This window comes from Acomys minous (genome assembly GCF_964271855.1).
Source record: "Acomys minous genome assembly, chromosome: 18".
NCBI classification, from domain to species: Eukaryota; Metazoa; Chordata; class Mammalia; order Rodentia; family Muridae; genus Acomys; species Acomys minous.
In genome coordinates this window covers 41,335,765-41,351,257 of record NC_140501.1, presented here as the reverse complement: position 1 = coordinate 41,351,257, position 15,493 = coordinate 41,335,765, and the positions used below count along the sequence as shown (strand labels likewise).

General features: G+C 39.2%; 1 protein-coding gene across 4 annotated transcripts in view; it reads right to left on the bottom strand.

Annotated features, from left to right (window-relative positions):
• AKAP11 (A-kinase anchoring protein 11) overlaps window positions 1-15,493 on the bottom strand; it is a 49,287-nt gene that overhangs the window by 25,492 nt on the left and 8,302 nt on the right. For all 4 annotated transcript variants that reach the window (XM_084767931.1, XM_084767933.1, XM_084767934.1 and 1 more), the window contains exons 2-3: window positions 8,987-9,096; window positions 5,433-5,549 (exon numbers count right to left, since the gene is read on the bottom strand). In XM_084767931.1, coding sequence (XP_084624057.1) covers window positions 5,433-5,549; window positions 8,987-9,046 — 177 coding nt within the window. In that variant the 5' untranslated portion in view covers window positions 9,047-9,096. The remainder of the gene's footprint in view (window positions 1-5,432; window positions 5,550-8,986; window positions 9,097-15,493) is intronic.

The window sequence follows — 15,493 nt, the reverse complement described above, 5'->3', positions numbered from 1 at the left end:
AGGAGAAATAAAACGGTCTAGAGGAACAGGGGGTAACAGGAGAGAAGAGGTGTAAAAATGGAAGGTGGGGACCTTAAGGTATAGGGGATATAATATATGCTTAAAAGAAAACATAAAACAACAAAGCTTTTTAAGTCAGTCATTGCCAAGCTGCAGGTATGATATGGTCACATACTTGGCTTAAAATGAACAAGTACACTGGGAAGAAAAAAGCCCAAAACTCAGATATGTATACCATAAAGTGGGACAGGAATCTCTTCTATTAAGTTTCCTTGCTAAACACAAAATAGAAAATATGTTGACCTTCATCACCCAGGAACAGGTTGGAGGAATGGCATGTGCACAACTGGTGATACAGGCTACAAAACTGAGGATGGGGGCAGGAGACTTATCACACACAGCAACAACTGACATAAAGTCAAAGAGGGAGGCAGAGAAGGTGAATCAAGTTCCACAACAATTAACTGGTCCAGAAGCTGGAAGACTCGGCTAGCAGAGCACTCCTCACCTAAAGGCACACTCCTTGTTCTAGGGAATGACTTCAGGGCGTGAGTTCCTCAAAGACCAGAGCCTCCCACTCCTAAGTAAGAAATCAAGGTTCACTAGAAACCTCGCTTCAAAAATGACAATGCTAAGTATGTATACCAATTTTAAGCTGTGAAAATCTATTTGACCTGGGGTACTAAACCTGGGGCTTTGCACAAGCTAGGCTTTACCTTAAAAGTACACTCTCAGCCCCCAATACCATATCCTTAACTTGTAAAATGAATGTAATAATAGAATACAGATGCTTTAAAAAATCATTCCTTTTAATAACAATAAATTCAAATGAAGATGAGAAACAATGGCTATTGCAGAGAAAAAGATGACATATTATATATGTGTGTGTATATGTATGTATCTTAACTCCAAAGATAAACTTACCACTTTATACTTTAAATCAAAGCACTGAGACAGTTAAGAAAAGGACTTAAAAATGACTACATGAAACAAGTGCATTTTTTTTAATGTTTCAGGATAAAAGAAACTGAATATTAAAGTAGCAGCCACTGAGTAAGCTCCTACCTGTCCACTGAGAGGCCAGTAACAACTGTGCACTTATAAACAGGCTGATATTAAAAGTTGGCCAATGATATTACTACTATTTAAAATAGGTACTTTTTAAATAACATATTATTAATTATTTAAGAATTTCAGCTCCATCCCAAGGAGGCCTTTGTGTGGCCCAATCAACATCCAGCTTAGAGCCATTTGTGTGGCTGACTCTATCTGCCTGACCCACCTGGGACAGAGACAGCAGAGAGCCAGGAAATCTAGCAGATAGCAGAGAGCCAACAGAGGTGAGCTGTACTCAGAACCCAACCCCCATCATCCTCCACCCTGAGGAGGCCTGTGTGTGGCCCAAGCAACATTCAGCTTAGATTCCTCTCCACCACTGATTCTATCTGCCTGACCCACCTAGGACACAAACAGCAGTGAGCCAGCAGAGGGACCACCAGGCCTGCAACACCAAAGACAACCAAATAGCTAGAGGTCAGGTCAATATGACAACACCAGAAACCAGCTATCCTACCACAGCAAGTCCTGAAGATACTGTCACACCTGAAGCACAAGAAAACAAGCATAAATCTGAGGTTATGAAAATGATAGAGGCCTTAAAGGAGGAAAATAAACCCCTCAAAAAATACAGGAAAATACATTCAAACAGATAAAAGAATTGAGTAAATCCCATGAAGGAATGCAGGAAAATACAAGCAAATAGGAGAAAGAAATGACTAAAACTGGTCAAGACCTAAAAAAGGAAACAGAAGCAATAAAGAAAATACAATCTGAGGCAATCCTGGAGATGGAAACCGAGGGAAGAGAACAGGAACCACAGACACAAGCATCACCAACAAAACATAAGAGATGGAACAGAGACTCTCAGGTGTAGAAGATATGACTGAAGAAATCACATCAGTCAAAGAAAATGTTAAATCTAAGAAGTTCCTGACACAAAACATCCAAGAAAACTGGGACACTATGAAACGACCAAACCTAAGAATAACAGGAATAGAAAAAGACTCCCAGCTCCTAGGCCCAAAAAATTTTTCAACAAAATCATAAGAGAAAACTTTCCCAACCTAAAGAAAGAGATGCCTATAAACATACAAGAAGCTTACAGAACACCAAATAGATTGGACTGGAAAAGGAAATCCTCCCATCACATAAAAATCTAAACATTAAATGTACAGAACGAAGAAAGAATATTGAAAGCTGCAAGAGAAAAAGGATAAGTCATATATAAAGGCAAACCTATCAGAATTACACCTGACTTCTCAACAGAGACTATGAAAACCAGAAGGGCCTGGGCAGATATCCAGACCCTAAGACACCACAGATGTCAGCCCAGACTACTACACCCTGCAAAACTTTCAATCATAGATGGAGAAAACAAGATATTCCATGACAAACCTGAGTTTAAACACTACCTATCTACAAATCAGCCAACAGAAGATACTAGAAAGAAAACTCCAACCCAAGGAGGCTAACTACACCCAAGAATACACAGGAAATAAATCCCACATCCTCAAAGCCAAAGGAAAGGAAATTTACACCCATAATATTCTACTACCACCAACATCAAAATAACAGGCACTAACAATGAATGATCATTAATATCACTCAACATCAATGGCCTCAACTCCCCAAAAAAAGAAACAAAGGCTAACAGAATGGATACGAAAACAGGACCCATCATTCTGCTACAAAAAAGCAGCACACTTCAGCAATAAAAATAGACATTACCTCAGAGTAAAGGGCTGGAAAGGGTTCCCCAAGCGAACAGACCCAAGAAACAAGCTGGAGTAGCCATTCTAGTACCTAATAAAACAGACTTTCAACCAGAACTAATCAAAAGAGATGAGGAAGAACACATCATACTCATCAAAGGAAGAATCCACCAAGATGATGTCTCAATCCTCAACATCTATGCCCCAAATGCAAGGGCACCCACGTTCATCAAAGAAACATTACTAAAGCTTAAATCACACATCAAACCCCACACATTAATAGTGGGAGACTTCAAACCTGCTCTTACCAATGGACAGATCACTGAGACAGAAACTAAACAGAGAAAGAATGAAACTAACAAACCTCATGAACCAAGTGAACCTAACAGATGTCTACAGAACATTTCACCCAAACACAAAAGAATATACCTTCTTCTCAGCACCTCAAAGAACCTTCTCCAAAATCGACCATATACTCGGTCACAAGACAAGCCTCAACAGATACAAGATGACTGAAATAATCCCTTGTATCTTATCAGACCAAAATGGATTAAAGCTGGAACTCAGCAACAACAGAAAGCCTACAAACTCATGGAAACTGAACAACTCTCTATTCAATGATCACTGGGTCAGTGATGAAATAAAGAGAGAAATTAAAGACTCTCTAGAATTCAATGAAAATGAAGGCACAACATATCCAAAACTATGGGACGCAATAAAAGCAGTGCTAAGAGGAAAGTTCGTAGCACTAAGCACTTCATAAAGAAATTGGAGAGATCCAATACTAGCAACTTAACAGCACACCTGAAAGGTCTAGAACAAAAAGAAGCAAACATACCAAAGAAAAGTAGATGACAGGAACTCAGGGCTGAAATCAACAAATTAGAAACAGAGACTCAACAAAACCAAGAGCTGGTTCTTTGAGAAAATCAACAAGATAGACAAACCCTTAGCCAAACTAACTAAAAGGCAAAGGGAGAGTATCCAAATTAACAAAATCAGAAATGAAAAGTAGGACATAAAAACAGACACTGAAGAAATCCAAAAAAATTAGGTCTTCAACACCCTGTATCCCACAAAATTGGAAAATCTAAAGGAAATGGATGATTTTCTTGAAAACGCTCACTTACCAAAGCTGAATCAAGATCAGGTAAATAGTTTAAATATTCCTATATCTCCTAAGGAAATAGCAGTCATCAAAAGTCTCCCCCCCCCCCAAAAAAAAAAAACCCTGGGACAAATGGTTTTAGTGCAGAGTTCTACCAGACTTTCAAAGAAGAGCTAATACCAATACTCCTCAAACTATTCCATGAAATAGAAACAGAAGAAACTTTGCCAAACTCATTCTATGGAGCTACAGTCACCCTGAAACCTATACCACAGAAACATTCAACAAAGAAAGAGAATTTCAAACCAATTTCACTCATGTACATTGACTCAGATACTCAATAAAATATTCACAACCTGAATCCAAGAACACATCAAAAACATCATTCACCATGATCAAGTAGGCTTTATCACAGGGATGCAGGGATGGCTCAACATATGAAAATCCATCCATGTAATTCACTATATAAACAAACTTGAAAGAAAAAAATCACATGATCATCTCATTAGATGACAAAATCCAACAACTCTTCATGATGAAAGTCTTGCAGAGATCAGGGTTTAGGCTTATACCTAAACCTAATAAAGGCTATATACAGCAAGCCCATAGTCAACATCACACTAAATGGAGAGAAATCCAAAGCAATTCCACTAAAATCAGGGACAAGACAAGGCTGCCCATTCTAGCAGCAGTGGTTTGAAACAGAGCCAAACATTGGGTGATGCACAGGAAGTCTTACAGAAAAGTGGGAGAAAGGAGAAAAGTACCTGGAGTGACAGGAGCTCCACAAGACCAACAGAGCCAACTAACCGGGGCCCAGAAGGGCCTGTGAGTCTGAAGCACCAACCAAGGCCCATGCATGGACTGGACCTACACCCCCTACACAGATGTAGCCAATGAGAAGCTCAGGTTTCATGTGGGTCCTCTAGTAAGGGGAATGGGGCCTATCTCTGACATGGACTCTGATTCCAGTTTTTTGATCACTGCCCCCTGGTGGGACTGCCATGCCAAGCCCCAGGAGAAGAGGACAGGTAAGTCCAGATGTGACTTGAGCTGGACTGGGTGGGAACAGAGGCTCCCCTTTTCTGAGGAATATGGGAGTGGGGATGAGGGAGAGGGAGGAAGGGCAGGAATAGGAGGGGAAGAGGACTGGGCTATGACCAAGATGTAAAGTAAGTAAGTAAATAAATAAATAAATAATAAATTTTAAAAATTAAAAAAAAAATAATTTTACACAATGTATTTTGATCATATTTACCTTCCCCAACTTATCTCAGATTCACTCCCAACCTCCTACCCACCCAACTTTGTGTTTTCTATTTAAAAAAAAAAAGATTCATGCCCAATTTGTGTTACCCAAATACTATTGGGTATGAGGTCTGCCTCAGAGTATAGTCAACCTACCAGGTCACACCCTCAAAGAAAACCAACTGTCTCCAAGTACCTGCATTAGTATTATGTACAGCTTTTTAAATAGACCAGGCAGTTCTAAAAAGGTACATGAAAATATACTGTGCTGATTGCGAAAGAGTTCAGAAAGTCGTATGGCAAACCTCAGTTAAGTGGGCATGTTCATCCTGGTTTAAGCACTCTCCTCCTGATACACTGCATAGCTCCTTCTCACTCTGCAGTAAAGACTTTACAGACTGGAACACATCTTCACTGAAGCTCTGAGGAATAAATACATAAAACAATTTAATTCTAGGACAAGAGAGCTTGCAGACATTTGAGTTTCCCAGTTACTCATTCTCCAACTAATATCTTTATACTATTTGCTTAGCTCTATTCAGCTGAGAAGAAAAGTCAAGTTACTAGATAACCATACAGAGCTTATGCTCCAGATTCATTTACACTTACTTTTCATACCAGTTGTTCTCAACCTTCCTAATGCCATGACCCTTTAATATAGCTCCTCACGTTGTGGTGACCCTAACCAGAAGATTATTTCACTGGCACTTCGTAACTGTGATTTTGCTACTGTTATGAATTGTAATGTAAATCTATGATATGCAGGATATTTGATATGTGACCCCCAAAAGGGATCATGACCCACAGGTAGAGAACCACTGCCTTACACTAAAATTAACAAACTAGCAGAACAGAAACAATTCATATAATGAGTGAGATGGTACAGGAGCTAGAAAAAGGCGCATTAGCATCAATCATTCTTCCTTTAAGAGACAAAGAGAAAAGACAGTAACTAAAAAGCAGCTTTATAATGAAAATAAGGTACCAGATTCCAAGTCTGGGAAAGGAAGTTGTCAGAAATGCAAAGTAGACTGAGAAAGTAATGAACATTACAGTCAGGCAGAAAGGTAGCACTAACTTCACACTGACTCCTTATTCCTCTTCTGACAGGTGACCTGTTCTTCTAGCCTATGGGAATGCCCGACTCCACAGTCCTACCCTACAGAAACCCTAGCCACACCAAGACTGAAGGTTTTCTACACCCTTTAGTTTAATTTTCTCCTATACTGTTTGAGGATAAAGGTCACTTGATCTATCTTATAACATATTATGAATACAGCACTCATATGTCTATCTTTTCTTCCCATTGAACAAAATCATGGACACTATATTCCATTCAATTTATCTCCTCACATTTTACATGACATCAACAAAAAGTTGCTAACTATAAAAAAAGCACTTAATGCAAATCCATAATGTAAAATATTTAAAAATGCAAAAAAGCATAAAATGTTAAATTTCTAATATTACTTCTTCCACAGAAGAGTCTTAGAAGCAATAACCCCCAAGTAGCAATAAGAAGATCCCATGTGCAGATTTGGTTTCTAAATACCAATCATCAATTAAAAGAACCAGGGCTCCTCAGAAAACTGTCTGGTTCCCGATCCTGGACAGAGAACCATACAAAAGAGGCTGTACCATCTTACTGCCAGCACACAGGGAATGCTCAAAGACTAATTGGGCAATTTCAAAAGAACACAGAAGTCATTATATTATCCATGAATCTCCACTGGCTAAATCTAGAATAATCAGGGCATCAAAAAAACAGAAATGGTAATGCACTATAACCCCTAAATTCAATCATACGAGTCTTTTTTTCTTATTATTACAGTTGGCAAATAAGAACAAACTGATTCCATTAGAAGATCCTCTTTGTAACTCTCAACATAATTACTGATTTGAAAAGAATTACCAATGTATCCTAAATCTACTGGGTTAATAGCTATTGGAAGACAATCTACTCACATTTCTCAACCTGTCATCACATAGTGTCCTTAGTAAGTACTTAATCAAAGTTACTTTGCATTTATATTGGAGACAGCAGATGGTTACAACCCTGACCACTTCCTCAAGAACACAGACAATACGCTTCTCCTGACCTGACAAACTGCAATGAAGAAAACAAAACCTTTGAGGTGCTCCTGATGAACAGAACTATAGTGAAAACCAACTTCGGATGTTCTACAGCATACCTAGCTCAATTTTCCCGAAGATATGTCATAAGAATAGAATCTAGAGCACTGGAACAGCCTAAAATGAGATAATCAAAATACTCAATGCAGTATGTAGAAAACCTTGAGTAGACTCTAGATAAGGAATAAAGTTTCAAGGTTGTATTTGAGACAATTTGGGGGGGGGGGCGGGATTTATCAGACTACATATCAGATGAAGTTACAGACAAATGGTTTTCTTAGAAGTAGGAATCACACCAGCATATAAAACAAGCACCAATGGGCATTTTACACATCATAATTTGGGAAAATGGAGGTGTAAACAGAGAAGAGAATGGGTAGAGGAAGGTGAACCCAAGTAGAAAATATGTGAGTTGCTCACTGATCTGAGTTTTTTTCCCCAACTATTCAGTAGACTTTAACACACTCAATATTTATAGTTTTGTCTTCATTAATAGAAGCTTTCACTCTAATTTGTGAACATGAAAAGGAAAATATATGAATATGAAATTGAACTACCAATATAAACTCATGATACTTTAGACCAAATTGTGTTTCTAGGCAGAAATAACTACAAATAAAACTCTGTAAGGTGCAGAATTATAAAAACCTGTTAGTCCAGAGGAATTCAAAAAAATAATAAATGGGTAAGGGTAAATCATGTACTTGCCACCATAGGAATTGACTATTATACAAGTCATAAAGGTCATAAAGGTCATAAAGCTGACAACTGGTAATTAAAAGACCTTTACCCATCCTCATCCACCTTAGATGAATGATCTCTCTCTCTTGGTTTTGTTGTTGTTGTTGTTTTTGGTTTTTTGAGACAGGATTTCTCTCGTAGTCCTTGGCTGACCTGGACTCACTCTGTAAACCAGGCTGGCCTCAAACTCACTGAGACCCACCTGCCTCTGCCTCCCTGAGTGCTGGGAGTAAAGGTATGCGCCACCACACCTGGCTTATCTTCTCCCTTTATGCGCATTGTCAAAAGAGAAGAGTTATCAAAACAGAATAGAGAAACAAAGAAAACACCTTCATGAAACTCAAAGATGGTCTTCACAGGCAAGGTCAGCAATGACATGAAGAGACTGAAGAAGGAACGACCCAGGCTGTTAGGGTAGGCTTGTAATCCTGGCTACTTGGGAGGATAATGTAGGAGCAAGGACGAGCTCAAGGCCTGTCCTGGATTCAAAGCCACTTCAAATGCACTGAGACATTTTATCAAAGGAAGTTAAAAGGCAGGAAGAGGGTGTGAGCTCAGTGGTATAGCAATTTACCTACCATGTGCTCCACCTTGGGTTCAACCCACAGCACCATACACACAAGAAAAGCAATTTGTCATTTTCTCACTAGTAGTCCTGACATATAATAAGCAAATTCATTATGCTGAATAAATGAGTATTTAATATTTCTTATATACCTTTAAGGTAATGCTAAAGGTGTGTAAGATAGTTTACTAAAAAAAAAAAAGCAGATAGAAAAGATCTGTGAAGAAGAAATGGGGAGGAAATGTGCAAGGTTTTAGGAACTAAAATCATCGCAATCATGACTTCAATCATATCACTACTTTTGTACGCGTTCACCTTTGTAGTTATAGCCTGAATACTAACAAAAACTCTAAAAACAAAACAACAAAACCTACATTATTTTAAAGTTCCACTGAAAGGAACCTAATCCAATGGACTTACTTTTCGGACAGATGCTTTACTTTTTACATGATTACTCCTGAAAGGCTGGAAAGCCGCCATAATTGCACTACCGCAGTATGTAATCACTGGAGAGTAAATCCACAAAACACCTAAAAGAGGTATATAAAAAAAAAACAACTTATTTACTCATATTTGTGATTCAAGCAAACATTTAACACTAAGTAATTTCTTCATATGTAGGCATTTAAAGACAAATATGAACATCAATACTGAGACCTAAAGGCTTATTTAACAACCATATAATGTGTATATGTAGGTGTATGTAGGGGCATGAAAAATAGGAGAAAATGGACACTTTAATAAAATGTAAAAGTATTATGAAATAATTTTAGATACACAATTATAGTTTGCTATTACATTCATTCACACTGCCCCTCTTAAATGCAAAATCTCAACAAAGATTGTTAGGAAAAGATTTATAAATTTGGATACTGTCACAAAAATAATTCATTTTCATATCCCAGAGTCACTCATTTATCCTTGAAGCAACACTAAATGCTACAGGCATTATTACACCTTCAACGCAAGATGTTAAAACTACACAATCAGAATTTGAAGTTTGTACATATATTATAAAATAACAGATGAACAAAACCAAAATCCTTATCTGAAAGTTTAAGAGTATACCAATGACTAGTCCCCTCCCCAGAATTTTAAAAGGCTAAATTTTATTAAGGTTCTAATTTCATATTTTATTTCCATACTTTTACCAGAGATAAAACTTAGGTGTGAATATTTATCACACTTCATTTTTCTCTGAGTTACTGTTCTATTGCTGTGAAGAGACACCGTGACCAAGGCAACTCTTATTTAAAAAAGAATTTTATTGAGGTCTTGGTTATAGTTAGAGACTTAGTCCATTATCATCATGTCAGAAAGCACAGAGGCATACTACTTTGTATTTAACTTAAGGCAAATAGCTACCAAAAGAATATCTGTGCAATGTAAAAGAGAATCAGTGTGAGATGACATGGCTGTGGACATAAGGTCACTGGGTAATTCAAATGCTGATTTCTGTATCCCCCCATATCTGGTTACAAGCCTTGTTCTGAGAATCTCCTGTCTCAATGTTGTATAAGCTCTGCTCCCCAATTGTCCCCTTTTATGGCAATAAAGCAGCTTACAGCCAGTCACTGAGCAGGAGAAGAGAATAGGGCTGGACTTCCTGTCTGGTAGGGGAGGAAGAGTTAGAAAAGGAAGTAGAGGAATCAGCAGGGGATTAAGCCATGGCAGAGGTCCAAAAGACATCAGGAAGGAGCTGGAGCCAAAGAAAGCTACAAAGTGCAAGTATTGCTGGGATATACCCTGGGAGGAAGCCAAATTAGCTTAGAGGGTTAATAACTGCACAGTTCTTGTGCTGTGAAGCTTATTATTAAACAAAAATAAGTCTCCGTTATTTGTGAGATAGCTGGGTTAAGAGAAACACACACAGTTATAGGGGAGGGGAATAGGGCGAAAGAGGGAGGGAGGATGGGAATGGGAAGATACAAGCGAGGGTATAACAATCAGGATATAACATGAATAAATTATAATAAAAAAGAAAAAGAATAAAAATAAAAAGTACAGTAACACACGGCACTCTTCTAAGAAAGAGAAAAAAAAACTTTGGAAATCTGAAGACAGGTGGAAGGCAAAGAGAAACAGCAAGGGAGGACCCCTTCTTCCTAGGTCTACTAGGAAGACTGTAGTTCATAACTGCACAACAACCTACACCCTCCCTTAAAGTACTGCTATAACAAGCTTCACACTTCGTGTTTGCTTTATGCCTGGTTCCAGATGAATAAAGAAGAATTCTAAGCAAGAAATCAAGAGTTATAATAAAGGAACAAAAGGGAGCTTAATTAAAAAGATAGAAAATGGGAAAAAAAAGATAGAAAATGATGAGACAAGCCAAGCAGAGAGCAATTAGCTGGAAGTGGAATGGCTAGAGCTCAGGCAAGAAACAGAAAATAAAAACACCATTAATAAAGTAAATCTCCTGAGGAAGAACACAAAAGCAATGTGCCTCAGAAAAAAACACACTTAATACAAACAACCATACATATACATCTAAAGAGGAAAAAAAATCACAGAATTCATAAAAATACATGAAAACAATCAGAGAAACAACTACAAAGAACTGAGTGGTAGTGGTACATGCCTTCAGTCCCAGCACTCAGGAGGCAGAAGCACTCAGTTCTTTATGAGTTCGAGGCCAGCCTTGTCTACAGAATGAGTTCCAGGACAGCCAAGGCTACACAGAGAGACCCCATCTCCCAAAACAACAAAACACAAGGAGCAGAGAAGCAAGGTGCTGAACCATATTGCACACTTCTAATCCTGCAACTTCATATCTCAAACCTCCCTTCCACAAAATTCACAAATATAGTACAAGAGTAGTCACTGAAGTAAAACTAAAAAATTAAGAAAGATAATCTACAAGTGCCTTGATTTAGATAAATTCCCTTATTACTCAACTGAGGGGAGCAGTGGGTCTGAGTAGTACACAGGAGTGAAGAAGCAGGGAGTACAGAGCTGCAAATGACTTCAGACTAACAGACACCACCACATACGCATGTCTGCACAAGCCTAGGAAAGGTCTAGAAGACAGTGCTGGAAACTGATAACAAGGATTTTTTAATGTTACAAAGTGTCATTTATCTGATTTTATGGGAAGATGATAAATTACCAAATAAAATAAGGTCAGTTCCAGCATTCCCGCATTATCCCATTCAGTGTAAAACCTGGAACTGTGTGTATAAACGTAAATATTTATATTATATTATACAAATACACACACACATACTGTATAGGTACAGTAGTGAATTTTTAAGCTTTTATTGATTCTTTGTGAATTTTACATTATGCCCCCAATCCCACTCATCTCCCTGTCCTTTTGTATCTTCCTTCTGTCCTTCCAACTTACCCCCCAAAAGAAAATAAAAAACAAAGATAAAAAATAAACAAAACGATGTCAACAAAATCTTACCATAGAAGCTGTGTTGTAACCCACAGTGTACCCTTTTGCCTACAATTCTTTACTTGCAAATGTTCGCTGCAATAGGTCTGCTTTGAGTCCTCTGGCTTCAGCTACACTCTCAATACTGCATCCAGGACTTCTTTCAGATCTCCTATTGTGGCCCTGTGTCATGGAGATCCTACAGCTTTGGATCTATAGGACCAGCCCCTTCACGTGATCCAGCAGTTATCAATGGTGTAGATGTTGATATGTGCCAACTCAACGCCCTGGATCCGGGCCTAGGTGGCAGCTAAGTTGGTCAGCCCACCAGCTTTCCAGCACCTACACAACCAGGGCAAGCCCTCGAACACTGTACCAGCTAGCTCACCTGATGCCACAGACCACAAGGGACTCAGTCAATTCTCCTGGCTCACCCTTGCTGGTGACCCTGGCTCAGCAGAGTCAGCTTTACTGTGCTTCCTAAAAGAGGTGCAAAGCCTGCTCTCCAGAGTGCTGCAGCTGATGAGGGACAGGGCCAGCCCTCCTGAGTACTTGTAGCCACTGAGGGATAAGCCAGCTCTGCAGTCCTTGGACATCAACATGATCCCAGGCAGCAGTCTGGACCAGGAACATTCACATGGCCTTTGGTGTTAATATGAACCATGGACATTGACACAGACCTGTTTTTCATGGCCATGGACCTAGACACTGCCCTCAATGGCAGAGAGGCTGGGACTTCACCATGGCCTCAGGCAGCAGGACAAGCTACTCACATCAGTCTCCAGTTCCACCTCTCTTCATAATGTTCAAACCATTCAATTTCTCTTTCTCTCCCATCAGTCCACCACATATGCACACATCACTGCAGGCAGGCCATAGGTCTCTGGGTCTCTTCTGCAAACCCTCCCCCCAGCCATGGCATAGTGGCCTGTGGGCCTCTGGATGTCCTCTGCCCACCTACTCTGTATATGACAGAGGGTGGGCCTCTGACCAGATAGTGGTTTTACCTGGATAAAATTATCTAGATGCACATAAATTCTTTAGTGATTAAAAACGTTAAAAAACAAACAAACAAAAATCCACAACTTTCAAAGCCTTCCTACAAGCTTAAGAACTTTCAAGTCAACACCATCTGTAACTTGACCTTGTTTATAATCAGGAGACTCAGGTGTAAAACACCTTCCCAACAGGAACTGCACCCCCTGGTTCACCTCTTTGTACTAGCTCTCAAATAACAACTCATAAATCAGATTATTTCTAAAGCCATACACTAAGAAGGTCCAGTTTCATCAATTCTATTCTTAATACTAATTTTTTAAAATTTAATCCTTGCCCCCATTGGTTTTCCTCCTATTAGTTTTCCAAAGATACTTTACCTGTGGTTTGAACTACACAATTAAGTTCCTAATTTAGAGTTTCAGTTCAGCCAGCCCTATGCTTTAGTTTCAATTCCTCTTATCTAAATGTTTTACTAGACATTGACTGCTAGGGTTTGGATATGGCCTGTCTCCCAGGGCTCACGCCCTAGAATGTTGGTCACCAGTATGGTAAAGATAGTGGAACATTAAAGAGTAGGAGCTCTGGGGAATTCTAGACCCTGGAGGCACAGCCCTCACAAATGAATTAATGTTGCTCTGTGGCAGTTCTAGCTCCCACTGGACTAGACTGTTGTAAAGCAGCTCTCTGGCTTTCCGTCCCACCACTCACTCTCTTCCTCTAGCACACATACACGCAGGCCATAGTATTATCTACTATGATGAGAATTCCCTAAAACAGCCTGACCAGGGGCTGAAAACGTAAAGCTGTTCAATCTGGGACTTTCATCCCAGCCATGAGTCAAATTTTCTTACTAGAAAATAACTCACCCCAAGTTTTGTTACAGCAACACAAAAGAGACTAAACCAAGTACAGTTATAATAAAATAAGTATGTTTAAGCCAGGTGTGGTAGCACATACCTTTAATCTCAGCACTTGAAGGCAGAGGCAGGTGGATCTGTGAGTTCAAGGCTACCCTGGTCAATAGAAGGAGTTCTAGAACAGCCAGGAGTACACAGAGAAACCCTGTCTCAAAAAAACCAAAATAAAATAGAAATTAAAAAGTATGCTTAAAACCTGAATAAAACTTCTCTAAACACTCTCCATTCTATTTCATTAAAAACTGGCAAACCAGGGCTGGAGAGATGGCTCAGAGGTTAAGAACACTGGCTGTTCTTCCAGAGGTTCTGAATTCAATTCCCAGCAACCACATGGTGGCTCAAAACCATCCTTAAAGAGATCTGGTGCCCTCTTCTGGAGGGCAGGCACACAGGCAGGCAAAGCACTATATACATAATAAATAAGTCTTTAAAAAAAAAAAGCACACCAACTCCATATGGTCAACCATGACTTTCCCTCAATGGCTACTGATGATCACAGCTACTAAATTACCAGTTCCTGATCTGTCATGCTCTAAAATCTACTCTTCACTCACCTAAGCTGCGCTCACTCTTCATGTGTCTGACGAAAGCTTGACTCACCTCTCATGTTTCCCTGCCGGTTTCCCAACACTCCACATGTTCTTTGTTTTCCAAGTGGTATGTCCTTTAATTTTCAGGTGCTATTGTTTGCATACATCTCTTTTGTGAGCTCAGGGGCTTACATTTATATATGAATATGGCTTGCTAAATAAAACATAACCTTATGATTACACACACATGTAATCTTAGGTTCTGGGCTAACGCAGGACTAAGAGGTCAAGGCTGATCTAAGCAAGACTCTCAAAAAAAATGTTACTTAAAGAGCAAAGTATATAGTTAAATATTCAAATACATTTAATGTATTTTAAGCTTATTAACAAGTCCTACTATGTTTGAGATATATAATAAATGCTACAAATATATTTTAACATATACCAAATAGCCAAGTGTTAAAAATTAACTTGGCACTGAACTACAACGAAACAGTACAATATACAAATGAAACATCAGTCTTCAACCATCAGCAACAGCAATGCAGGGTGTGACTGATACCTCAGAAAGGAAACACTGCGTGCCAGCTACTTCCGGGTCACAACACAGGACAGCAACGCCAGACAGTCTGGCAATACAGTGAGTTTTAGAGACAATACTGGCTCATGTTATAGGATAGAGTATTAAAGGGAAAATGCAATGACAGCAAGAGCTCCAGAGGACTGAAGGAGGGCTTTCCTATAATTTTTAACTAAATACAAACTGAGCACCTGAGCTTGGGGAAGTGATCAGAAAGCAATATACCAAGCAGTACCTAAAATAAAACAGGGTTTGGAATCCTCCACACTCTCACTAAGCAGAGTAGGAAGAGCAAAACTCATTGTAGCCCATCAGGCAACAGGTGGCCTCCACAGAGCCACCCACATTGAGGAAATCTAAGCATTACCACTAACAAAACTTCAACGTGGACCTTGAAACAACCCTACAGAGTACAAATAATGTAACTGTGCACTCCAACTACACAACTACAGGCAGCTCTCTGGAAAAGTTGAAGGCAATAATGACAAATTCAATACGGGGCAGACAATATGCAAAGGAGGG